Source organism: Mytilus edulis, chromosome 5 (assembly GCF_963676685.1).
Source record: "Mytilus edulis chromosome 5, xbMytEdul2.2, whole genome shotgun sequence".
Lineage (NCBI taxonomy): Eukaryota > Metazoa > Mollusca > Bivalvia > Mytilida > Mytilidae > Mytilus > Mytilus edulis.
The window spans coordinates 5,960,360-5,987,592 of NC_092348.1; the positions used below are offsets into that span (position 1 = coordinate 5,960,360).

The 27,233-nt window shown below is 32.1% G+C and overlaps 2 protein-coding genes across 2 annotated transcripts in view; both read right to left on the bottom strand.

The window, feature by feature from the left end:
* Positions 1-479: 479 nt before the first annotated feature.
* On the bottom strand, positions 480-20,604 carry LOC139525366 (E3 ubiquitin-protein ligase RNF213-like). The gene is made up of 9 exons (XM_071320598.1): positions 20,517-20,604; positions 18,734-18,834; positions 18,281-18,538; positions 15,707-15,830; positions 12,066-12,337; positions 7,123-7,246; positions 5,247-5,363; positions 1,941-2,042; positions 480-859 (listed from the first exon to the last, which is right to left on the bottom strand). The coding sequence occupies exons 1-9, from the start codon at positions 20,571-20,573 to the stop codon at positions 791-793; spliced, it is 1,224 nt and encodes a 407-aa protein (XP_071176699.1). The 5' UTR covers positions 20,574-20,604; the 3' UTR covers positions 480-790.
* Positions 20,605-23,251: 2,647 nt separating this feature from the next.
* The window catches only part of LOC139522674 (E3 ubiquitin-protein ligase RNF213-like), a 194,954-nt gene continuing 190,972 nt past the window's right edge, over positions 23,252-27,233 (bottom strand). The window contains exons 35-38 of the mRNA XM_071316142.1: positions 26,134-26,468; positions 25,430-25,596; positions 24,438-24,659; positions 23,252-23,467 (exon numbers count right to left, since the gene is read on the bottom strand). Coding sequence (XP_071172243.1) covers positions 23,252-23,467; positions 24,438-24,659; positions 25,430-25,596; positions 26,134-26,468 — 940 coding nt within the window. The remainder of the gene's footprint in view (positions 23,468-24,437; positions 24,660-25,429; positions 25,597-26,133; positions 26,469-27,233) is intronic.

Here is a 27,233-nt window from a genome sequence, read left to right on the forward strand (position 1 = left end):
TTATCTTTATCTATAATAATATTCAAGATAATAACCAAAACAGCAAAATTTCCTTCAAATTACAAATTCAGGGGCAGCAACCCAACAACTGGTTGTCTGATTCATCTGAAAATTTATGGGCAGCTAGATTTTGACCTGATTAACAATTTACCCCACTTTAGATTTGCTCTAAGGGCTATAGTTTTTGAGTTATAAGCCAAAAACTGCATTTTACCCATATGTTATATTTTTAGCCATGGCGGCCATCTTGGTTGGTTGGTCAGGTCACCGGACACAATTTGAAACTAAATACCCCAATGATGATTGTGACCAAGTTTGGTTTAATTTGGCCCAGTAGTTTCAGAGGAGAAGATTTTTGTAAAAGTTAACGCCGGACGCAGGACGACGACGACGGACGACGGACGTCAAGTGATGAGAAAAGCTCACTTGGCACTTCGGGCCAGGTGAGCTAAAAGAAATGAAATGTAAAACCTATCACCTTGCACAACATGGTGTTTAATAAACTTCAAACTAAGTTACTTCTTTATAACACAATATGATAAGTTATTTTTTTGAATCTGTTAACACAGTCCATTAACACGGGAGAACTGTATAAATATTACCTTTTTAAAACCTAAATTCACGCTGATGGTTGAACTATCAAGTATAACTAAACTTTAGGCTTAGGTTTTTCAAGTTCAAGTTTAAATCTTGTGTACCAGTCTTTGTGAACCTTTTATGCTAGTAGCTTGGCTTAGTTTCCTCTTTTTGCCGAATAATTTATTATATTTGTATATTTTACGTAAAATACTTAGACGTAATATACCTTATTCTTCATTATGGCATGATTTCTCAAATATCCTCTCAGAAACGATGTACCCTGAAAAATATATGATTATCATTCATTGCACAGATTTCCAAAGCCGAATTTGGCACAACTTTATTTTTTGGATCATCAATACTCTTCAACTTTGTACTTGTGTAGCTTTTTAACTATTTTTGATTTGAGCGTCAGTGATGTGTCCTATATAGACGAGGCACGCGCCTGGCATATTAAATCATAATCTTGGTACTTTCCATAATTATTTACACTACTTGGTAGATGCCACTCCTGGTGGAATTTTCGTCCCCGAGGCTATCACAAGCCCAGTAGCCAGCACTCTGGTGTTGACATGCATATCAATTATATGATCATTTTGTTTTATAAACTTCCTGTTACAAAACTTTTGTTTCGGATAACTAAGGATTTTCTTTCTCGAGTGATATATGACCTAGTCGTATTTGGCACAATTTTTTTGGAATATTGAATCCACAATAATCTTCAACTTTGTTCATGTTTGGCTTTATAAATATATTTTGATCTGAGCGTCGCTGATGAGTCTTATGTAGACGAAACCCGCGTTTGGCGATTTAATTATAACCCTGGTACCTTCAATTACTATTTGCACCACTGGGTTGATGGCACTGCAGGTGGACTTTTCGTTCCCGAGGATATCACCAGCCCAGTAGTCAGCACTTCGGAGTTATACATTATATGATCACTTTTTTATATAAATTTCCTGTTTACAAAACTTTTATTTTTTCGGGAAACTACGGATTTTCTAATTCCAGGAAAAAGATACGCCAAGTCATATTTGGCACAAATTCTGGAATTTTGTTTCCCCAATGCTCTTCAACTTCGTACTCGTTGGCTTATAATTTTTTTAAACTTAGCGTCACTGGTGATTCTGATGTAGCCGAAATGCGCGTTTGGCGTATGGCGTATTAAATTATAGTCACGGTACCTTTGATAACTTTCTATGAATAAATAATGCTGAAATTATGAATAAAGAATATTTCTTTAACTTAAAGATTACCGATGCAGATAGATAACCATAGATTTTGGTTTAGAAGTAAAAAATCAAAATCATATAAACTTGAAAAAGGTAATGAATCTATATGAAGACTATATTTTCACTAACCTTTTCTGAAAAAACCTGTTCACCTTTAATATTCTTGAGGCATATCTCTCTATGCAAGGCAAGAAGTAATTGTATTCTTTTCTGCCATCCGCAGTTCTCCTTCTGCAAATTTGTTGGGATTTTAATTATGTGTTTGATCATATTTATATGAAAATGATAATTTCATAAAAGGTTTATATATTCGATGCGCTTTTCTTGATTAGCCTTCATAAAAAAGTCACGTATTTGAACGGTTACAGAAACAGTTGAAGAGATAAATTACAAAAAATTACCAAAAACAATAGCATAAAATAAAATTGTGAATGGAAATAGGGAATGGGTCAAAGAAATGACAATCTGACCATTGAACAGACAACAGAAAAATGTCATCAACAGGTCTTCAATTAGAGAAAATGCCCCGCACCCGGAGGCCATCTAAAATCAACTTTGCCTGACTTGACGATACGACATCACAAAAGATAACATCCCTAATATAGTATTACTAAGAGGAACATTTCTTAGAGGAACTTGAATTCTAAACAATATTTTTGTTCTGCAATTGACAAAATCAAAAGCTCAAACACATCAAACGACAGAAAACCAACTGCCATACTCTGACTTAGTACATGCATTCTTTTCGTATGTAGAAAAGGATGTATTAAACCTGGTTTTATAGCTAGCTTATCTTTAACATGTAGTACAGTTTCATACAATTCATTATATTGACAACGAAGTTTAAATGATATTAAACAGAATTATATTTTTTTTTTTATTGTTTAATTCGTATTAATCTGAATCGTAGCATGTATATTTATATCGTGGGATATAATGAAGTGCAATTAAAATATTTTGTTGCATGTGTGGCTACAAGAAGACCCGTTGATGACCTTGAGCTTTTTTCTTAAATTGAAAATACTTTAAAACTAGAGGCTCTAAAGAGCCTGTGTCGCTCACCTTGGTCTATGTAAATATTAAACAAAGGACGCAGATGGATTCATTACAACTTTGTGTTTTGGTGATGGTAATGTGTTTGTACATCTTACTTTACTGTACATTCTTGCTGCTAACAATGATCTCTATCTATAATGACACGGCCCACTAGTTTTAGTGGAAAATGTTAGTAAAAAGTTACAAATTTTATGAAAATTGTTAAAAGTTGACTACAAAGGACACTAACTCCTTAGGGGGTCAATTGACCATTTTGGTCATGTTAACTTATTTTAAAGTATCACTTTGCTGTACATTATTGCTGTTTACAGTTTATCTCTATCTATAATAGTATTCAAAATAATAACCAAAAACGGCAAAATTTCCTTTCAAATTACCAATTCAGGGGCAGCAGCCTAACAACATATATCCATCCGAAAATTCCACGGCAGATAGATCTTCACCTGATAAACAATTTTCCTCAGCCAGATTTGCTCTAAATGCTTTGGTTTTGAGTTATAAGCCAAAAACCGCATTTTACACCTATGTTCTATTTTAAGCCGTGGCGGCCATCTTGATTGGATTGCCGGGTCATCGGACACATTTTCTAACTAGATACCCCAAAGATGATTATGGCTAAGTTTGAATTTATTTGGCCAAGTAGTTTCAGAGGAGAAGATTTTTGCAAAAGATTACTAATATTTACGAAAAATGGTTAAAAATTGACTATAAAGGGCAATAACTCCTAAAGGGGTCAACTGACCATTTTGGACATATTGACTTATTTGTAAATCTTACTTCGCTGAACATTATTGCTGTTTACCGTTTATCTCTATCTATAATAATATTCCAGATAATAACCAAAAACAGCAAAATTTCCTTAAAATTACCGAATCAGGGGCAGCAACCCAATAACAGGTTGTCCGATTCATCTGAAAATGTCAGGGCAGATAGATTTTGACCTGATAAACAATTGTTCTCAGTCAGATTTGCTCTAAATGCTTTGGGTTTTGAGTAATAAGCCAAAAACTGCATTTACCCCTATGTTCTATGTTTAGCCATTGCTGCCATCTTGGATGGTTGGCCAGGTCACCGGACACATTTTTTAAACTAGATACCCCAATGATGATTGTGGTCAAGTTTGGTTTAATTTGGCCCAGTAGTTTCAGAGGTGAAAATTTTTGTAAAAGCTAATGACGGACGACGACGACGACAGAAGACGGACGACGGACGCCAAGTGATGAGAAAAGCTCACTTGGCCCTTTGAGCCAGGTGAGCTAAAAAATAAGATTGTGTTGTGAGTGTGTATGTGCATGTGTGTATGTATATGCTCGAATTGGTTCGTTAGTCGGAATATCTTATATCTGAAGATATCCAACTATGGATAATTTTCAATGACATTTAATGCAAAGTTTTAAAAAAAAGACTGAACACAACATCTATATTTCTAATTTGGTACGGAAATGATGCTAAATTTTCTGATTCCAAATTCACCTTAATGCGTTGGTTAGTGAAACTTTTATTCAAATTAGAATGTATTCAAAGTCTACATTTCCCCCTTTGTATAATGAATCTGCTCCAAAGCAACAACACTTGTTCAACACCTCATTAGGAACATTCATGCCATTTTTCAATCATTCCATTCATTAGTTCTCTATAAGAAGACATATCTATGTGTTTCCCATAAGATCCTACGCTAAAACTCAGCCCCCGTTGGCGGCCATATTAAATGATGGATCTCATTCAAAGTAACAACACTTGGTCGGCACCTCATAAGGAACATTCATGCTATGTTTGATACAATTCCATTTAGTGGTTCTCTAGAAGAAGATCAAATGTAAAAAGGTTAACAAAGACGATGGACGACGGACGCGTACGCCAAGGGATGAGAATAGCTCACTTGGTCCATCGTTCATTGTGAGCTATTAAGGGAGACAAAACAGATATTCAAATTTGAAAACTAAAACGCAAACTGTCAAAATTATTGTAAAAACCGCAAAACGACGAAAAGACAAACAAAACACAAAACACTTTATAAAAAGAATTAGTAAAATAAGAACCATATAAACAACTGAGGTTATCTTAGGTCCGCCAGCAATGTATACAAATCATCCATTGGATTTTACACCCACAGAGCTAAAGCATCATTCTGGTGATAAAATAATAGACGTGTTTGCATGTCCTCCTCTTCAAAATATATCGATCATGTCGTAAGGTTATATGATTTCCAAACCTCATACAACAATTTGAAAAATCAAAATTTAGATTTGCAATGGATCTGATAAAAAAAAAATGTTAAATTTGTGACAACAATAAGTGATACCGGCCTCGTTACAAAACAGTTTTTGTCTTTTCGTCGTTTTTCGGTTTTTGCAACGTGCATGACCTAAAATAACATACTTGAAGCATCTGTTCTAATATTGCACTATTTTCAGTAAAAATTGTTTCACCAACAGCGTCTCTAAGCTCCTTGTAATCTTCGCCAAACATAATGTATCTGTCATTACATTCTTTTATCTTAAAAAAAAAAAAACAGTTGTGAACTTTTTTAATTCCGTAGCCTACTGAGATATATATCAACCATTAAATGTGTAAAGCCTTATTACTTGAAATGGCTCATAAAAAAAAGCATATGATATATAAAAAAAAGACGTAGTTTGAATGGCATGACAACCGTTCACATGACACAGAAAATAACATCTATGGATCAACATTTGGCCTTCAAAAACGTGCACAGAAAACGTAAACAGTAGTATACCGATGTTTAAAACTCATAAATCGATAGAAAAAACAAATCCGGGTCACAAATCAAAACCAAGGGAAACGCATTTAATATAAGAGAAGGATAAAGACACAACATTAAAATGTAACACATAAACGAACTTAGCATTAGATAAAATCCGATGAGAATAACAAATATAAAAAGTAAACTAAAAACATGAATTTGGGATAAAAAGTACCGTGACTTGTTACCTAAACGCTTATCATTATTTTAATCAGTTTTTCAAATTTTAACTATCCTAATTAATTTTACAATTTCCTCATAGACTTCAACAGTAAACCCGTCTTTCTTTTCAAGCCATGAAGACCATGTTGGTTGGATGACAGGATCTTCGGATAAATTTTACAATCCAGATACCCTATTGTGAAAATTGTTGCTAAGTTTAATTCTATTTCACTCAGTAGATTGAGTGTAGAAAATTTTTTCTTAAAGCTTACAAAAATTTACGAAAAATTGTCCGAAATCAACCTTAAGGGAAAATAACGTCTGAAGGGGTCTATTGACAATTTCGATCATTTGACTGATTTGTAAAGCTTACTTTGCTGACAATGTTCTCTGTTTCATTTTATCTCTATCTATTCAATGCATCAATTTGAAGATATTAATTTAAAACGGCAATAGCTCCTCAAAATTTAAAATCTATATGCAGCAACCTCACAACGTCTGAAATTTTTTAGGCAGATAGATCTTCACTTGATTAACATTTGTTCACTTTAAAAGTTTTTCTCTAAATGTGTATAAGCCCCATTGGTTATAAGCGGGGTCATTGGAAACATTTATTAAACTTATTATACCAAAAGAATGGTTGAGACCAAGTTTGGTTTTATTTGGCCTGACAGTTTCAGAGAAAATTTTTGTAAAAAAATTACGGGCGACGAAGACGGAAGACGGACGCAGAGAAGTGAGAAAAAAACACTGGTATCTCTTTGACCAGTTGAGCAAAAAATGAAAGAAAAACAATTATGTAATCGAACGTCACTGATGAGTTGAAAGTAGACGGAACGCGCGTCTGGCGTAAATATGCAATTTCAATCCTGGTATCTATGATGAGTTAATATAACACATCAACAAACAACAACCACTGAATTACATGCTACTGACTTGGGACAGGCACATACATACAGCGGAATTAAATATGTTAGCAGGATCCCAACCCACCCCTTACCTGGTTGTAATTAGCTCATTAGATGGATACAAATAGAAATGCATTTTACAAAAACACCAGATTACAAAATAATTGGCAATTTAAACGTAAAAATTTCTAATAACCTTATAAAGGTGGACTTTTTAACCATTTGAAACAACGAAACATTGAGTTCAATGTACGTCAAGGAACGTCATTTACTAATTGAAGTCAAAGATAAATTTCTTGATAGATGCTGGGTCCCTTTACAAATTGATGTATACCATTTATATAGTTACAAAAGTTAAATTAGATGATAGATATTTATACAAATGAAACAACAAAAAGTTGACTTTAATCCATAGATATACCTGAAGATAGTCTCCTCTAAGCTCTGGTAAACAAACCCAGTGGAAAGAAGTATCATCACTTTTCACAATAGCATGATACATATCAATGCCATGACATCTACATAACTGTTTCACCAGGAATTTTCTTGCGAAGATGAAATCAAATAGAAATAAAGCTACAGTTTACATAAACAAAGTATGGCAGGAGATTTATTTTTAACTAGTACTTGATCACGCCGTATAACCCCGATACAAATGAATCTGGACGTTGACGCGTTCGAAGCGATAATCAGGACAACATTTGGGATGACAACAATTTCGAATGCCTTTCTGGAACTTATTTGAGAATATATAAATATGTCAATGTGCATGTTAGTTTACTTATTCAATTATACAGTTGTTGTAAGTTTTAGATATTGTATAAAACGTTTGATAAAACTGCTAGATGCAAAACGCACAGACATGGTGCAATTTTATACGGTTTATGATATAAACAATGCTGAATATCTTTTCGTGCATACATCTTTGCGTATTGATATCTTAAGCAATACTAAGCAACTATACATTGAATAACTACGTGCCTTCAATTGTGCCTTAGAATTTAGAATAAACGCGATATTATACAAAATAACTTTTTTTCGTACTGTATTATTCGTTCCACCAAATGTGTCGCGTTCGTTGTGCGCTTTGAAATAATCACTGTACAGTTCGTTGACAAAAACCGTCACAAATCACTTTTTTGTCAAGGTTTTCGAGATGGTATCGGCGACCCATTTTCTGTATTTTATTGTAAATGTTTATCTGTTAACTTAGTCAAAGTAGTTGAACTTAAAATATATGTCAAACAAAGCCAAAATTGTAATATTTAACCAGCGTACATCTGCTGGGTATGTTTTTATTGGAAATTGAGACTTCCAATGTTATTCCAGATGAAATAAACAGTAAACAAATATATTCCAAAGGAAATAAAGTTTCAAAAAGTATAGTCATTAAAACTTTAATGACTTCCTTTTCACAATTTGAGGCTCTTCCAAATGCCGATGTTGGTCCAATTTTCCCTAGACGAAGGCAGACATACATGTAGGAGCTCGTTTAACTTAATTTGCCGAATGCCATGGATGGCATTCCAACTGCTATCTTTTAATTATTTTGTTTTTACATATAAAGCTTCGTAGATGTGGTATGATGGCCAGTGAGACAACTTTCCACCCAAGTTTAAATGAAGTGGGTGTATAAAGCAATCTTTATAGTCCAATGTACAACATTTAAAATGAGGAAAACCTATACCATACAGTTGGCTAAAAAAGGCCCCGATATAAAAAAAAAGAAGGAAAAATTAAAACGATAAAACTAACGGTTATTTATTTATCACTTATGAATTGTGTATTAAAGAAGAAAAATTACAAATCTATATAAGCAATGTACTATAGGATCATGACGTTGGACCGACGAAAAGGTGCGGCGGGATTAAACATGTAATCCCCAACCCTCTCCTTAACCTAGAAAACTGGTGTAACAGCACAACATGATAAAAAATATATCAGTTGCAATTGGCTAAACTCAAAATGTCGGTACAAGACACGTAGACCATATACATCAACTATCGACAAACGAGTAACTGTAGTACAAAAAAAATGTAACTGATAGTTATTTTAAAACTAATTACAACTAAGAAGTAAATCATGTATCTAAAGTGTTTTAAGGTAGATTCATGGTATACCGCCATCTTGGATTTGTACAATCATAGTACAAAATCGGTCTGGTTATTTTCTTAAATCAGCAAATTTGGAAACAGATTTGCAATTTAATGGTTAGACTGTTTATTAATATAAAGAAAACTTGTTGATTTATTGTATTATTTAAAATATTTTAACAATTATATACCATTTTTGTTTTTAAAATAATTTTTTTCTAATGAGCCATTTAAGGGGAGATAACTCTTTTAGTAGAAAATTTATACTAGGCTAATTGGGAATTTTTTAATTTTTACTCGTGGCAAGAAAACAAGCTCGGTGACACCATGTTTTCTTTTTATTTTCTTGAAAGATATTATGAACCCTATCTTCTCACAATTTATTTCAAATTTCTATTTCAAAGAATTTTTTTTATGCACTCTTATGTGTTTTTTCATGAACAAACTAACCAAAAATAGGCAATTTTCAATGACTCAAAGCTTTAAAAATAGCACAGTGACCCATAAGGTTTATTATATTTTTGAAAAAAGCATAGTGAAAACTTCATTTTGGAAACTTTTAAGAAAATTCTGTCTCAAAAAACATTTGTGTATGATCTACCTTAAATCAGTATATCCTACGCTTTTGGGTAAAGTGACGTAATAAAACGCATGAACTTGTGTAATGCCAAATATAAACAGTCTCGAGTGGGTGTTCGGTATTATGAGTCCTTATAAGTGTGCATATATTGTTATAATGCTAAGTGATGTTTTGATTTAACAGGTACAGCAAAACTCTCTTTATTGTGGCCAATTTTTTTTTATTTATGAAAGAATTTGGTGTAGGGTGACTGGGATTTAAGAGAGGTAAAGAAATAGCATGTTGAAATGCAACATTTGTGTCATTATTATGTGTTGCTACTTTGTGTTTATCCTGAACATGCATGACATATATGCAAGTGAGCGTTTAACAACCAACAATCAGCCATTACGTACGCGTGTCATAACCAAAAAAAAGGGTCCATAAATTGTTCAGTACCAACATGAAAGACGAAACACAGCAAATGTCTAAGGTTAGGTTAATGATTGATGCTTTGCTCAACCCATAATTTACCGATGACGCGAAGGGTAACTGGGGAATATAAATATGGTCCCTGTGGTCTTCTGTGAAATAAATCAAAATTTTGAATGAAATTCATATGGGTGGGTATGGACTTTAAGGTGCTTTTAATAACCAGAATTACCTGACCAATCATTTAGATTTTTGCACCACAGTAGAAAGACTGTAGAGTTCGAGGAATTTAAGTATAATCTTTATACCTTAAAAATTAAACAAACACAAAAACATAATTGAAGAAGGCAAACCAGTTAATATTAAGAATTGTCTCTTCGTCTTTATATCTATCTTCACATTAAAGTAACTAGATTACTATTGATGGCTATCAGTTACATGTTCATTCAATCTAATTAAAAACCGAGATCGGTTTTTAATTAGATTGATGTTTATTGTATACACATATTTATCATATTAGCCTTAATGCAACTCTATGGTAATCTATGACCCCCTAGGACCCGCCTCGGAGATTCAGGCCAAAAGGCTTAAACTATAATCCATTGATTGTTTTTCTATATCTTTCTATATAAAAAAAGAAAATGTGGTATTGAAACAGCTCTTCGCAAGAGACCATACAAAACAAATATGAACAACTATAGGTCACCGTACGGCCTTTAACAATGAACAAAGCCCACACCGCTATAAAACACACCGTAATGACAAATGCAGTAAAATTCATACGAGAAAACTAACGGCTAAATTTATGCACAAAATAGTGAACAAAAAATATATATAACTACTGAATAACACGCTCCTGGCTTTGGACAGGCACATACAGAATATGGCAGGATTAAACATGTTAGCGGGCACCAAACCCACCACCTAACTGTACATTGACCATCGTATGGTAAACACTTTCAAAAATGCTATCAAATTAGAAATCGGACCTGTGTATCTGTAAAAAGCACAGCCATAGTTGCATCTGTCCAGTTATTGTATTTTCCTACCAATCTACACTTTAGTTTAATCATATTTATTTAGAGTGGATTGGGACACATACATGAGGATATGTTTACATGTAAAAAATTTCCTCAAAGAGTTTTTCGACAATACAACGAACATTATGGATTGCTGTCTGCGTGTTATGGTGTTAAATTGTTATTTTCAAACATGCATATTGGTGTTAATCATATCAAAGCATAATATAATACATGCAAAATTCATTGTCAAACGCAATATTGTGTCAACGAAGCGTACAGTATAAAAAGGTGTAATGACAACGAAGCGTACACAACATGAAAATAAAGACACTTTAAAACGTGTATTTTTGTTTTGTTTCTAGATACAACATAAACAAACGACTTTTACAAGTTTGTTAATTTATACTATGAAGTTTTCAAAAATGTATGTTTTAAAAACTATGAGGAACGAGAAACATTAAGTTTTGAAAGTTTAAAAAATACCAAGCACGTTTTATTATTGATATCGTCGTACGTTTTTGATGTTTGTATATAAATATGTCACATTTTTGAAAAACCTTTTAGTAATTAATGAGTATTATGGCAAATAATATATTGGAGCAAAATATCCGAAGAATAGATATTGGATTGTCTTTAAAAGAATGAATTTCTTACTGTCTGAACTCAGTGTTACACGGTGCGTTCGATTCGAACGCGTCAACGTCCGGTTTCATCTGTATCGGGGTTATACGGGGTGTTGATGTGCGATCTTTAATATTTCTATACTTTTCTATCTCAATTTTTTATTATCTTTATTTCATTTTAATGGCAGTTGTCTTTCGTATTAGAGTGTTGTCAGTAATTTTTATTAAAGTCATCTGTCAAAACATTTGAATAAAAAAACAACTCATATTGTAACATAAATTGGTCTTCAAATAGAAATACACTAAACGATTAATAAATTTGTTTCTTCTTGTATTATTTCGACCACCACGAAAGGATGAAAACTAGAAGATATAATTTCTATAGCTTTTGTCTGTGTATTTAATGTATGAATGGGTCTGAATAACAAAGCGTTATGTTTTTTGCAGACTTAGATCTGTAGAAACAGGAATGGTATTGACATCTGTATATTTGTAAGGAAGAATTATTCCTTAATCCAAAATTTAGTAGAGTGAGCTTCTTTTCGTTATCCCTACGTTTTGTTTGCATGTATAACAGTGTATTAAATACGTTCTTTCAATAGCGATATATGGACTTCATTTTCAACAACTGTTACCTTGGCCATAGTGATTTACTATTTTCACATATGCATGAGGCTGCTTCTAACAGTCGTTTCTTCGTCTCATCAAGGGTTTTAAAATGTGACGTTGTGTAATTCATTTCATGTATCAGCTGTGCTACACAGACTAATGCAAACTTAACATTTGCAATATATTTTATCTTCTCTAAAATATTGATATCCATGCTTATTTTTTGAAGTGCGTCTGTCAACATCTGAGTTGCAATGTGTGTCTTGTCATTTCCTGTATGCCTTTGATGTAACGAATCCTGAAATAATTCAACTATATGCGTAGTAAAGATATTTATTCTTGAAAAGTATTTACAAAACAAACAAAAATAACATTGACAGTCTTACATTTCTACCTTAAAAAAGCGCTCTTTTTCAATATTACAAACCATCGCAACGGACTTAGACGTCGGAAATCACAGTTTCTTAGAAATTTTCCAACATCTACTTCTTTTAAAATAATTTTGTAAAAAAATATTTAAGGAATGACTGTAATATTTTTTTCTGTCTTTTAAGAAATAACATAAAAAAATTGGTGCACACTGAATAACGAGCGTAGCGGGTTTTTTAACAGTGTGCACCACATTTTTATGTTATTTCGAATAGACAGAAAAAAAAATAATACAGTCATTTCTTATAATTTAATTATAAATTCTATTTTTAACCGTAGAAAACCATGAAAAAACGTTGATAACGTCACGCTCACATGACTAAATTATGTGTATGGACTCATAACAAAATAACCGTCAGCCAATCAGAAGACGCTTTACATCCAAAATTAAATTATTAAAAGTTAATATCAATGATTTACAATAATTAATCTAGTCTCTAAACGATCAACATTTTATTTTAATTTCTGTGAACATTAATGTCACGTTTTCATTGTCCTTTAAAAAGAAATACTCAAGCATTGCCATAAAACCACGTTCAAACCACTATTTTTGTCTTTAGATATCCTTTACTAAACAGGAATATGGCATTGGTAATAATATAGACCGTTTCTATGTATGTTTGCGTTCGATTTTGTTACGCGGTAATGTTTTCCTTCTACAATTAATTATAGTTCGTTTCAATTTATGATTACGTTTGTTTTTGTTACACGGTGATGTTTTCCTTTTATAATTAATTTCCCTCAGTTTTAGTTTCTTCCCTGTGTTTGTACTCTTACAATCGATTTATGACTTCTTAGCAGCAAATGTAAGACTGTTGTCTTAATTTGAAATCGTGTATCAGGCAGAGATGGGTCCGATTACTTTCAATGTAATTGATTAAATTACAATTACTTTGTCATTTGTACGATTAAAAAGTAAAATCACAAAAATACTGAACTTAGAGGAAGACCAATTGGGAAAGTCCATAATCACATGGCAAAATCAAATAACAAAACGCATCAAAAACGAATGGACAAATTAAATTAATGATTACATCATTTCTGAAAGTGTCTGATTAAATTAATGATTTCATTGGCAAAATAATCATGATTACATCCGATTACAATGAATTAAAAAAACAACAAAAAATTATTTTGAATGATTTGAATGAATAAACGTTTAATACATGTAAATAAATCTATATTTATTTTTAGAAAGGATTTTGTTTATAAACTTCAAACTTCATCTATTTGATAAACCACAAAAGTTCACTAAATACATACATGAACATTGTGTCACCAATTACACTTTAACATCATTAATCACTGAATTATTTTGACCTCATGATCAATTGAATATGGCTTTATAAAGAGTATGCTGTTTGTCTTCTGACCTCTTTAAGACTTTATATGTATTTCAAGGGGAAGTTTTTGGAAGTTAAGATATGGATAAAGTAAAGTTACCAGATAAAAATTATGTGAAAATTTAATAGAAATTGTAAACAAAATACAAGTACTATCATGACTAAAAGTCAATGCATTTTACATGTCCAGTCCAATTACATACACACATTTGCTTATTTTAAACAAGATATTTGTCCAACTTTTAATTTAGTTTGTGCTAATTAGATAAACTTTCACATGTCTGTTTAATCTTTTATCGTGTATAATGTCCTACAGCTATCAAGCTATACTCAATTGGAAATTGTAATAAAAACAACCCTTAATTGATTTCCTACCTGTCAATTCAAAGTTAGCAATAATCACATTGTTAACAAAAGATTATAATTCAGAGTTAAAGAAAAGTATAATATTGCTTAAATATAACAGTTTATTTTTAACAAATATATATGTACATCTTTTAATTGTGAAAATATGTACAATAGTTTTTACTAAGGCCTTCTTAGGCTAATGATGACTTTTTAATATTGTAACATTCTATTTTTTACTGAAGTATATAAATCAATTAACATGCTTTTTAAAGTAAAACAAGCTATGTTAACTGTGAATTATTTATTAAATAAGAAAAAAAAAGGTTCATTTATTGACCATAAACACAGTTCAAGATTTTTTTCATTGTAATCAGAATGTAATCAAAATGTTATCAGGATTACAGGGCATTTTGAAAAGTAGTTGATTAAATCAAATTACATGTAACCAGATTTTTGGCTGATTAATGATTACAATGATTACTTGAATAACTGTAATCAATTACAGCTGACTAACGATTACAATTACAATTACCCCAAGTCTGGTAGCAGGCATAGAAGTAACAATTACAAATGAGCACATACTTATACATAGCGCATATAAATAAGGGAGTATTTCCCCTTCAAGCACTAAAGATAGGTACAAAACGCAAAATAAATAATATACGACACATTTCACAATGCAAATTCAAAACGTGAAGTCCCTTTTAAAATGGGAAAATATATAACGCATCAAAGAAATCAACGAGTCGATGTACAGCAAATGTTGCCTTTCACAAATATTTGTCGATTTTTCCATATAGACTAATCTTTACAGGAATTGATAAAATCATTTTTGTTTTACTTTCCTAATTGTTATTGAATAATTTCTTTGTTGTCTCAAAATCATCAAAAGGTCAATTACCAATGCAAAGGATTTTCCAACACCACCAAATGTTTTTAAATACAATTGATGAAACATAAGCCCAAAACTGAATGTTTAAGTGAGAGGTTTAGCGCTATAAACCACCGTTTTCTATATTGGAACAAGCCCGTTCCAAGTCAGGATTTAGACAGTTGTTGTCTATTCGTTTGATGTGCTTTATCAATCGGTTTAGACATTCGATTATCGACTTTCCGTTATGATTTTTTATTTTTTTAAGTTTCAGAGAAGAAGATGTTTGTAATGTAATTGGACGACAGACGTGATTAGACAAGCTCACTTGCCCCTTTGGACAAGGTAGTGTAAAAAGTATATGGAGCTGTCAGATTGACAGCAAACCGGTTGGATTGTCAAGCATGAAAAGGATATTCGAAAATATTGACACCTATACAGGACAACTGCAAAAAGTGATTATTTGTAAGTTTCGGAATAGAGATTTAGTCATAGGAGACACTTGGTCTAACAGATGTTGTCAAAGCGTTTCCAATGTATGTCATTGACACTGTTTGACAACCACCCGCCGTGCTACCGTCTTGCCTCCCGCGTTACATCAACAAATTAATAATCGAATATATTCCTTTGTAAATCAAGTAAATAAAAGTTATACAAATTAAAAATAATCACTTACTTCCAAACAATGGAGAAGAAGAATGCATAGTTCGATATACTGGTCAGGTTGTTTAGCTGTATTTAACAATTCTTTAGCATGTGTGAAGTATACAGACAAATATTCTTGCACGTCCTTGTCACTGCTATTAAATAAAAACATAATCTGTAATAATGGATAATTAAACTAGAGGCTCTTAAGAGCCTGTGTGGCTCACCTTGGGCTATGTGAATATTAAACAAAGGAAGCAGATGGATTCATGACAAAATGTGTTTTGGTGATGGTGATATGTTTGTACATCTTACTTTACTGAAATTCTTACTGCTTACAATTATCTTAACTATAATAAACTTGGCCCAGTAGTTTCTGTGAAATGTTACCGGTAGTAAAAATTTACAAATTTTATGAAAATTGTTTAAAATTGACTATATAGGACAATAACTCCTTAGGTGGTCAATAGACCATTTTGGTCATGTTGACTTATTTGTAAATCTTACTTTGCTGAACATTATTGCTGTTTACAGTTTATCTCTATCTATAATAATATTCAAGATAATAACCAAAAACAGCAAAATTTCCTTAAAATTACCAATTCAGGAACAGCAACCCAACAACGGGTTCTCTGATTCATCTGAAAATTTGAGGGCAGATAGATCTTATCCTGATTAACAATTTTACCCCCATGTCAGATTTGCTCTTAATGCTTTGGTTTTTGAGTTATAAGCCAAAAGCTGCATTTCACCCCTATGCTCTATTTTTAGCCATGGCGGCCATCTTGGTTGGTTTGGCGGATCACGCCATACATCTATTAAACAAGATACCTTAGAGATGATTGTGGCCAAGTTTGGATTTATTTGGCCTAGCAGTTTCAGTGAAGAAGATTTTTGTAACAGATATATAAAATTTACGAAAAATGGTTAAAAATTGACTATAAAGGTCAATACCTCCTAAAGGGGTCAACTGACCGTTTGGGTCATGTGGATTTATTTGTAAATCTTACTTTGCTGAACATTATTGCTGTTTACAGTTTATCTCTATCTATAATAATATTCAAGATAATGACCAAAAACAGCAAAAAAAAACCAAAATTACCAATTCAGGGGCAGCAACCCAACAACGGATTGTCGAATTCATCTGAAAATTTGAGGGCAGATAGATCTTGACCTGATAAACAATTTTACCCCTTTCAGATTTGCTTTAAATGCTTCAGTTTTTGAGTTATTAGCCAAAAAATGCATTTTACCCTATGTTCTATTTTTAGCCATGGAAGCCATCTTGGTTGGTTGGCCAGGTCACGCCACACATTTTTTAAACTAAATACCCAATAGATGATCGTGGCCAAGTTTGGATTAATTTGGCCAAGTAGTTTCAGAGGAAAAGATTTTTGTAAAAGATTACTAAGATTTACGAAAAATTGTTAAAAATTGACTATAAAGGTCAATACCTCCTAAAGGGGTCAACTGACCATTTTGATCATAAACCTTATTTGTAAATTTTACTTTGCTGAACATTATTGCTGTTTACAGTTTATCTCTATCTATAATAATATTCAAGAGAATGACCAAAAACAGCAAAAAATCCCTAAAATTACCAATTCAGGGGCAGCAACACAATAACGGGTTTTCTAATTCATCTGAAAATGTGAGGGCAGATAGATCTTGACCTGATCAACAATTTTACCCCATGTCAGATTTGCTCTAAATGCTATTGTTTTTGAGTTATAAGCCAAAAACTGCATTTTACCCCTATGTTCTATTTTTAGCCATGGCGGCCATCTTGGTTGGTTGGCCAGGTCACGCCACACATTTTTTAAACTAGATACCCAAATGATAATTGTGGCCAAGTTTGGTTCAGTTTGGCCCAGTAGTTTTAAAGGAGAAGATTTTTGTAAAAGTTAACGACGACGACGACGGACGACTGACGACGGACGCCAAGTGATGAGAAAAACTCATTTAGCCCTTTGGGCCAGGTGAGCTAAAAACACAAGAATTTTTAAGCTTTATACTTAATTTTACCTCTTTCTAAGAAAGGTCATGTACTAAATCAGGAAAATGGCAGTTGTTATCTTATAGTTCGTTTCTCTATGTGTGTTATAAAAATAAGAATGAAAATTGAGAATATGTGTAAAAATCAACAACCCGACCAAAGAACAGACAACACCCGAAGGCCACCAATTGGTCTTCAACACAGAGAGAACATCCCGCACCGGAGGTATCAGCTAGCCTCTAAATAAAATTTTGAATTATTCTAGTGAAACTGGACGTCACACCAAACTCCTACACATAAAAATGAAATATAATTAAAAAAATAACGATTTAAAAAGGCCAGAGCCTTCAGATCGAGACAGGCGAAAAAAAATCGTTTTATCCTGTTAAAGTTTGTGTGTTTCCCTCGATTTAAGTTTTTCACCCGGATTTTTTTTTTTCTATCGATATAGAACTTTTGAACACCGGTATACTAATGTTGTCTTTAATATTTAAACTCTACTTATATGACAACATCTCTCGCACTTAAATGCAGTGGTTGACATCATGTTTTACTATTTTCCATATGAAGCCATGGATTTTAACAAATGAGGTATTTGTTTTGTCTCACCATGAAGCAATTATTTGTTGCAACAAAAATGACCGTATAACCGGTGATTGATCCATAGAAGCATCAAATATAGTCAACTTCTTTGATCCGACTTTTTTGGCTCGTTCAGATTGATCAGGACCTGTTATGTATGTAAAAAGTTTATCAATGACTTCCACAGAAGGCGGTGTTCCAGTTCCAAAACAGAGCAGAGATATAACTTCCATAAAGAAACTGTTACATCTTCTTCTGAAATCTTGGGCTTCTTCGTTGTCTTTTCTTAAAAATGAAAAAAAAATAGATTTAAATGGAAATCAATTGAATACAATAAAATAAAAACGCAATATTTCATAATTTATCATAAAATTGTTTTAAAACAAATTGTGTTACATCTAGTGTTATCAGTTAAAAAATTTAAATACAACTAGTATTTAACCATTTCTTATTTGCAATACAAAGGATTTCAGAACTTACCCAGAGCACTGAGTAATTATATCTTGGTTGCAGTCTTTTAAATATTTCTCAATTTTCTCCAGGGATTTTACCTCGGTCATATTTGGTCCGTCTGATAAAGCCTGAAAATTACGTTTTTATATTACTTCCATTAAATATACCTGCTGCATGCACTTTTCTGGAGACTCGATTCACAAAACATAATTTTTCATTGCATCAACATTTACTCCAAATTATACAAGAAACTAAAATTTAAAATCATGCAAGATTTACAAAGGATAGAGGCTTCTGACTTGGCACAGGCAAAAATTTGCGGCAAGGTCAAACATGTTCTTTTTAATCTCAACCCCTCCCCTAATATGCACAGTTAAACTTAGTTTAAGAGAGGTCCGAGCACGATGTCAGTATATGAAACAAAAGACGATAAACCAAATGACAATAATATATAAACAACATCAGACTGCTAGCAGTTAATGACATGCAATCTCCAGACCTCAATTAAACTAATTGAAAGATTACGTCTTCATCATATGAATATCAGCAATCTCTATTGTTATGGTTTGTGTATTATACCATCATGAAATATATGAGAGGAATATAACCCGTGTCATGACAACAACTGATTTTATAATAAATGTGTTTATTTCCGATGCAAAAACCCTATAATTGAATCAATATTAAAGACCCAAAAAAAAGCAATCTTAATAAATGACATCGCAACAGTTTTGTAACTATATCCCTTCTTAATAAATATGTTTAACGGTTTTGCTAGCTTTTGAGGTGAATACTGACATTTGCGTGCTTTGTAAAGAATATTTTCATAGAAAATTGGATGTGAAATTCCTGAAAGTAGAAGATGTTTTCAAGAATAAACGTGTTATATAAAATACGAATAAAAGCTGTGGAAATTTTGACCATCTATTTGCGACGTCTGTCTTTTTATAAAGAAGTTAAAATCTTGTGTGTCAAAGAAAAAAATGCACCATATTAAAACAGACAACACTGCCGTGATCTAATTAATCCACAAGTTACAAATATCTATTGACTAGGATGTTTAATCAAACAACATGTTAGCGTTGCAGACCAACAGCTTTGTTAAATTTGAACAAAACAATATTTAAAAAAAAGTTTAAGTAGGTTGTGCTTGGACAAAACAACTTTAAAGAAACATTAATACTACGTAAGGCTTTAATTAACAGAAATTGAAAACCGGAATGTATGCAACGGATTAATTAGAAGCGAGTAGAAACAATTTAAATGTCCTTACAAATATACGATAAAATTACAGGGATTGAGAGTCTATTTAAATATTTAAATAGCAGAAGTCATATTCATGATTTCAGTATTTTTGTTAATAGAAATATAAGATGAGTGCAGAAAATAATATTTTGAGTGAGAATAATTCACGGTATCAAATTTGGTCAACAATTGAAGGTTACACAACCTAAATAAACGTAGAAATGACAAAACAAAATAATATAAAAAATACAAACAGCAAACTGCCTCAAGTATCCACAACTGCATACATTTTACCTAGACATTGATCAATCACTAATTCAATTTATAATGGAATTGCAGCCGATAACATTCGAAATTTGTGAGTAATTTTAATCATTTCTATAATAACAATTCACCATTTTTTGATTCGTCTACTAAAAATTCGATATCATTTTACACGATGAGATACTCTTTGAAGTGCAATAATTTTAGTGATTAGGAAAATAACAAAAAAAAATCTAACTAAAAAAATCACAATTGAAAGTTACTTATTGAATAAAATAATTTTAAGCTCAAACATACTTACACTCCATAGAAGCATAATATTAGTTGTGGAATTTGAATTTGTGCAGACATGGTCCATAAAAATCTTCACTATAAAGGCTCTATTCCACTTGAATCTAAAATCAAATACAAAAAAACATGAATAGTAAAATGAAATAAAAATAGTTTACCCAAATATAAAATTCAGATATCACAGAGTACGATTAAAAGAGAAGGTATACAGGCATGTATTACAGTTATTGTTTTATGAACAAATGAATTGAGGTCCAAATGGCCTAAAAGAGGGACGAAAGATACCAAAGGGACAGTCAAACTCATAAATCTAAAACAAACTGACAACGCCATGGCTAATAATGAAAAAAAAGACAAACAATATTACACATGACACAACATAGAAAACTAATGAATAATCAACACAAACCCCACCAAAAACTAGGGGTGATCTCAGGTGCTCTGGAAGGTTAAGCAGATCATGCTCCACATATGGCAACCGTCGTGTTGCTTATGTGATAACAAATCCGTTAAATATTCTAATTAGGTAGTTCACATTTATGAAAGGGAAGGGGATTGTAGTTACGACGTAAGTAACATATCCGATAATTATGATAGAAAATACAAGCACGGGAATATCGTTGCTGAACTGAAGCTGAATTATAAACAAAGTTCCCTAGAAAAGAGGTCTCAAATGCAATAAAGAATTTGACGGGCAAAGCAGGCGAGTGTTGCAATGCCCTGTGAACACATTTCGCAATGATACAAGCTTCAGCACATGCTCATTGATATACTTATTTTTCGTTATTGGATGGATATGAATTCTCCTCAATTTAAAATTAACATCATGTTTTTTTTGTGAACTGAACCTTACGAGGAAAAATGTGACTAAAAATATTTTTCAATTGTTATCTGTTCATGTCTATGTAACGAAATTTTCAATGGCATGTTCAAACAATGTATTATAAAAAAATACTTATATATATATGTAGGACTCTAAAGTGCGATGGGGACACTAAAGTACGATGGTCACGCTTAAGTGCGATGGTCTACGCTAAAGTCCGATGCCTCCATACGCTAAAGTGCGATGGTCCGGGAAAATATAGACGTAAGAAATGTAGTTTGATTATGACGTTAACAGTCAAATATACAAACCAAAAAATGGTCATGCCGGAAGATGAAATAAATAATGGAAGCGAACAGATGCATATTAATGTTTGCGTTTACGTTAAAAGATTTTCGATTTTTTTTAAGAGTATAAACGTTGGTAAAATAAAGGTACACGTGTTTACGCGTAAATTATAAATTAATTATCAGTGTGTACATTGTAGTAAAATATAACATGTATTAATACTCGCTACCAAAAAGGGGAAATCTCGAACAACAACCCCTTTCTAAAAGTTTCTCTTTTGTACCCTCGCACTTTAGCAAACAAACAACCATCGTACTTTAGCGTGAGACGCCATCGTACTTTATCGTAGACCATCGCACTTTAGCGTGACCATCGCACTTTAGAGTAACATCGCACTTTAGATTCCTACATATATATACATTGCCTAACAATGTAATTTTAACACACTATTTAGTATGTAAATATAAGAATGTTTAAAATATTTACAAAATGATTAAAATAAACGCAATATTTCGCTAGACCAACTAGCTTTATCAAGCGTGCATCTATCCAGGTGAAATCGGATGTAGATGATAAGAAACTTTTGCAGCTCAATGTATATGTTGAACTTAGCTGCCTTGAAAATAAGAACATTTTGCAGCTCAATGTCTATGTTGAATTTGGATTGAGCTGCCTTAAAAATAAAAAAAATATTTTAAACATTCTTATATTTACATACTAAATAGTGTGTTAAAATTACATTGTAAGGCAATCTATAATTTTATTTGTGTAATTGAATTAATCTCTGTACTGATTAATCCACACTCCCATAGATTTGTATGTCATGTGCTGCTATTTATAGCCACTTTCACTGTGTCTATTTCTCTAGACCTCGCAATCACCTAAACTGAACTAATAATTCAGCTTTCGGTGGTCTAGTGTTACATTTTCACGTCAGTAGAAAAGATAGGTGATACAACAAAATAATGTAAATTTATGAATCGAAAACAAACTGACAATGTAAGGTCATGTGATCTAGAAGGGTACATAAACTCTGCTCAACTAGAAACACATGTCGTGGTAAGTTCCTGACAATGACAAATACAAACTACAAATTATGTGACGAGTCTTATATGATGTTTCCACAAAATGATAAAATAAAACATCTAAATACCTAGGTGCCTTGTGACTTCAATAATTGTCGTTTGTTTATGCGACATTGGCTTTGCCATACGGTAACCTATAATTGTTAATTTCCGTGTCATTTTGGTCTCTTTTGGACATTTGTTTCATTGGCAATCATATCACATCTTCTTTTTCGTTTCACCTATTTTGGAATTAAATGAACATGCACTCATTATTCCAGTGAAAAAGTTATAAAAAAGGAGAAAAAGGATGGCAGATGATAGTATGCAACACTGGCAACAGATCACAATTTACTTGATTCATGAATTTTGTATATTTTCCTGATACTTTGATGAAATTTTGGTGATATTTCGTTTACAAACGTTATTAAATCAGAAAAGTATAATCATAAACAATCAAGAGATGAATTCTAAGAATTCAAAAAAACATATTTGATATGATATTATAAAAGCATTTTCAAATAGTGTTTATGCATTTTGACGTTCGCTTCTACCTTTTTGTTATAACATCTACCTAATTTCTTCTATTCCTTTTTGACTCCGCGGACCATAATTTTTCTCCTTCTTCTTCAAACCCTGCTGAAAATGTCCGAATATCCTTTCAACGACCGGTCTGTACTCACATACCTCTCGCAGCCATATCATTCTATTTTCTATGACTTCAAATGTACTTTTGCCTGGATCTAATTGTTCAACCAACATATGTAACGCAAAAATGTCTACTGTCTGCAAAAATAATAACAGTTTTAGTTAAAAATAAATTCTATCAATTCATATTTTATCATACTGCTAATTAATGAACGATAACAAAGGTAAATATCATGTTACATCATTTGTTTGATATAGACGACATTCAGAATGTTAAGAAAGGTCTTGTCAAATGCTCCATTAATTCTCTTTCTAATAGCTATTGTGTGATTTATTCAAAGCGGACTTTAGAATTACCATTATACTACCTTGTGGTTTTAAAAATTAGAAAGGTTTGTTCAAGTCAACTGACCAATTTACCAATAAAACTGACACCTGCATTAACATAAAACTATTGCATTTTCATCAGAAGAAGCACCTGTCATGCGTATCAACATTCAGTCGAAGAGTTGATGTACAATCTTATAGTATCAAATGTAAAATCCTTAAAAATAACAGGCTTATAATTTGGTATGCTAGACGAGCATTTGGTTTACTTAACAATCTAAGTAGAGCTAGAAACAAAGAAGTATGAAGGTAAACTCAAACCCATAAACGAGAACCGAAAATTTCTTCCAAAAAAACTAAGAGTAATTATGAATGAAAACCGTTGTGTTTGTTAAATCAATATTTTATTTTTCTTCAGAAAATAAAAGATTCAATGGAATTGCATGTCAACTCAAGATGCATATAAATAGCTAGTGACAAGCTTGCATTATCAATATGGAAAATAAATAACACTGTTGGTACTTTCTTGCGATTTATTTCATGTCTTGTCAATTCAATGTCTTTTATAGCTTAGTATATAGTACGGGTTATGTTCTTTTATAGAAGGTCGTATGGCAAAATGAAGTTATCCATATCTATGTGGTTTTGTCTTTGTTGGAAAGAAATTTCACTGGCATTCCACATCACCTTATTCTGAATAAATTCCATATTTGCTGCAATTGTTTCGACTAAATATGGTACATTAATAAATCATAGATACCCGGTGGTATAACAAACTTACAATTTCTTCATCAGTAATTAGATGAGAACTTGAATAATTCTGTTGCATATTCATTATTTCCTGTCCACGTTCGTGCAGTATACGAATAATGTGTGAAAAATGTTTCAACCGCACAGCATGACGAATAAAAGTCAAATGACATCCAAACATTGAAGGAACCAATTGTCCAAATTCTTCCTGAACTAGAGTTCTGCATCCGTTTATAACCTGTTCACTCAAAAGCTACAATAGTCAAATAAATTTTAGACTACATTTAAATTATATCTATTCATCATTTATAAAGAAGCTACCAAAGTGTTTGTGCCATGCAGGATCTTTACCACAATTATTAATACACATTTGTTTATTAACTGACAAAGTTGGAAGTTAACGAAATTGACTATATTAATATTTGATAACATGTGAATAAAATTTTGTCTTCGGTTTTTTTTCCATATTATAATTTTATGAATAAAGCTTTAAATTTTATTCTGAAACGATATTTGTATAAAATCTTTTTGTTTGATTTATCGTCGTTTTTGTAGGTTCAATGGCGATCATGCTAGTTCATGCAAGTAAACACAGATAGGAAAGACGTTAAACCTGGTAACTTTCGTTAGCTATTATTTGTGTGTGGTTCTCTGTCCGATATGTTCTTTCATTTGTTTGTATTGTAGATCTGACATGTAATGTTGTTATTTTATTGTTAGATTTGACGTGGCAATAAAAGCGAGAGGTTTGGCATGCCAAAAAACAGGTTAAATCCACCATTTGTTTTTCTTAAAATGTCCTGTTCCAGGTCAGAAAAATGGCCATTGTTTTATTATAGTTCTATTTTGTGTGTGATACATTTTGATGTTGTGTTTCGTTTGCCCTTAAACATGTTAAATTTGATACGTTTCCCTCAGCTTTAGTTTGTAACCAGCATTTGGTTTTTTTTCTTAATCGATTAATGAATTGCCTTATTCAAACTCAATTATATTAATACACTAATCTTCATTTGAATATTTTACTTTGCATTCTGTATCTGACGTCACAGGATGGACCATGCAAATCAAATCTTTAATGAAAGCTTGGAGTACTTCTTGGCGATATTTTTCACTGTAGGTTGTCAAAAGTTCACCCAATGGTAAAGACTGGAATATATCCGAGGACTTCATCACTATGTCAAAGTCATTGTCTGTAACAAATCATAAAACATTTGTAATGAAATCGTTTAATGAGTTATATGAACAAAGTAATCCCAACATCTATGTCGTTTATGTCTTCTTTCCAGCATTGAGTTGTCTGTGTGTTGTCTCTTTTGAGTTTCAATTCCCTGTTGATTCTATCAAATTTCTATTCAAGGTTTAAATTCAATCTTATAAAGAGATTGGAATCAATTACCACTTTTCATTTAAACTATATTTTTCAACTTTAAGGAAATCCCCTTTAATTTTTATTTTTCAAAACAAGTGTTGAAGGTGATGAAAAATTCCACACAATAGTATACATGTTCTTATTCTGGAATATTTTGTCGATTTAATGTTTTCGATTTCCAATTTATGATTCAGTTACTGGATGCTAAGAGAGGAAACTTAATGTTTGCGTTTCATAGGTTTACCTATTATATCACTTATGAATCGACTCAGGATGAGTTTCTAATTTCTAATCGTGAGTTAACAAAAGCTAAATTATATTTTTCCTAACGATAAGCACTTAAACCGTTTCAAGTTACCTTCTGCTTGACTAATATCCATAGTTTTTCGTAGAATGTCATCTACCTGCCGAAAAATCAACCAGGAAAAAGGCATGCAAGCTGTGAACATTTTTCCATCTAACGCTGTAGACTTGACAGGAATATCACCCATGTCCTGCTTCAAACTTGGCGGGACAATTGCAGAGTATTTCAGTTGCGTCAAAAATGGATTATTCATTATTCGTAACCAAAGGTCCGTCTTCCAAGTATCATCATGAGACAACATATCAAGATTATTATTTGTGTCTATAAAAGCGATGATACCAGCTAATACAGGAACAATCTTTGCCTCTAAACATCGAACAGCAAACTTTCTGTATGATTTAGATGTAATTTATAGGCAATACGTTCAATTAATTACGTTAAAACTTACTGTGTTCTTTTTAAAAACAAAATTATTGTAATAATATGTCTGATCCACCTGATGGAATCCCTTATGTTTTGAAATTCCATTATTTTAAATAAACCATAATAAGAATAAAAGTTTTCATTCACATGACGTCATGTAGTTTCATGAAATAAAATCATAATAATTATGTACAAAATCGTTAGAAACTTTTTTGATTTTTAACAATTTGAAAGGTCAATAGATTTTTTTACATAATGCAACAATGAAAAATCATTATTGCATTCTTATACTCAACGAAAATATACTAGACACGTTTTCCCTCTAAAGTAGTCTAATCATGAACTACCAAATAAAATAATACGAAGTTTAAGAGCTTTGAAAACCACAAATTGCAAAAGGTTTGCCAAAGATATGAGGGAAAATATTCCTGGGAAATGATATCGAAATAAACCCAAATATTAATAGGTTATGGCTTCTATTTTGCTTGCGGGAAAATGCTGACACTGACCTGACTCATAATAATATGTTCGAAAAAGTTAAAATTACTTTAAATACTAAGGATGTTCTTATCCCGGGAAGATTACCTTAGCTGTATTTGGCACATTTTTTTTTAAATTTTCGGCCCTGGTTGCGTTTCGAACTTTTTATTTGAGTGTCACTTTTGTGTCTTTTGAAGAAGAAACGCTCGTCTGGAGTATCAAATTATAAGCCTGATACCTTTTGATAGCTT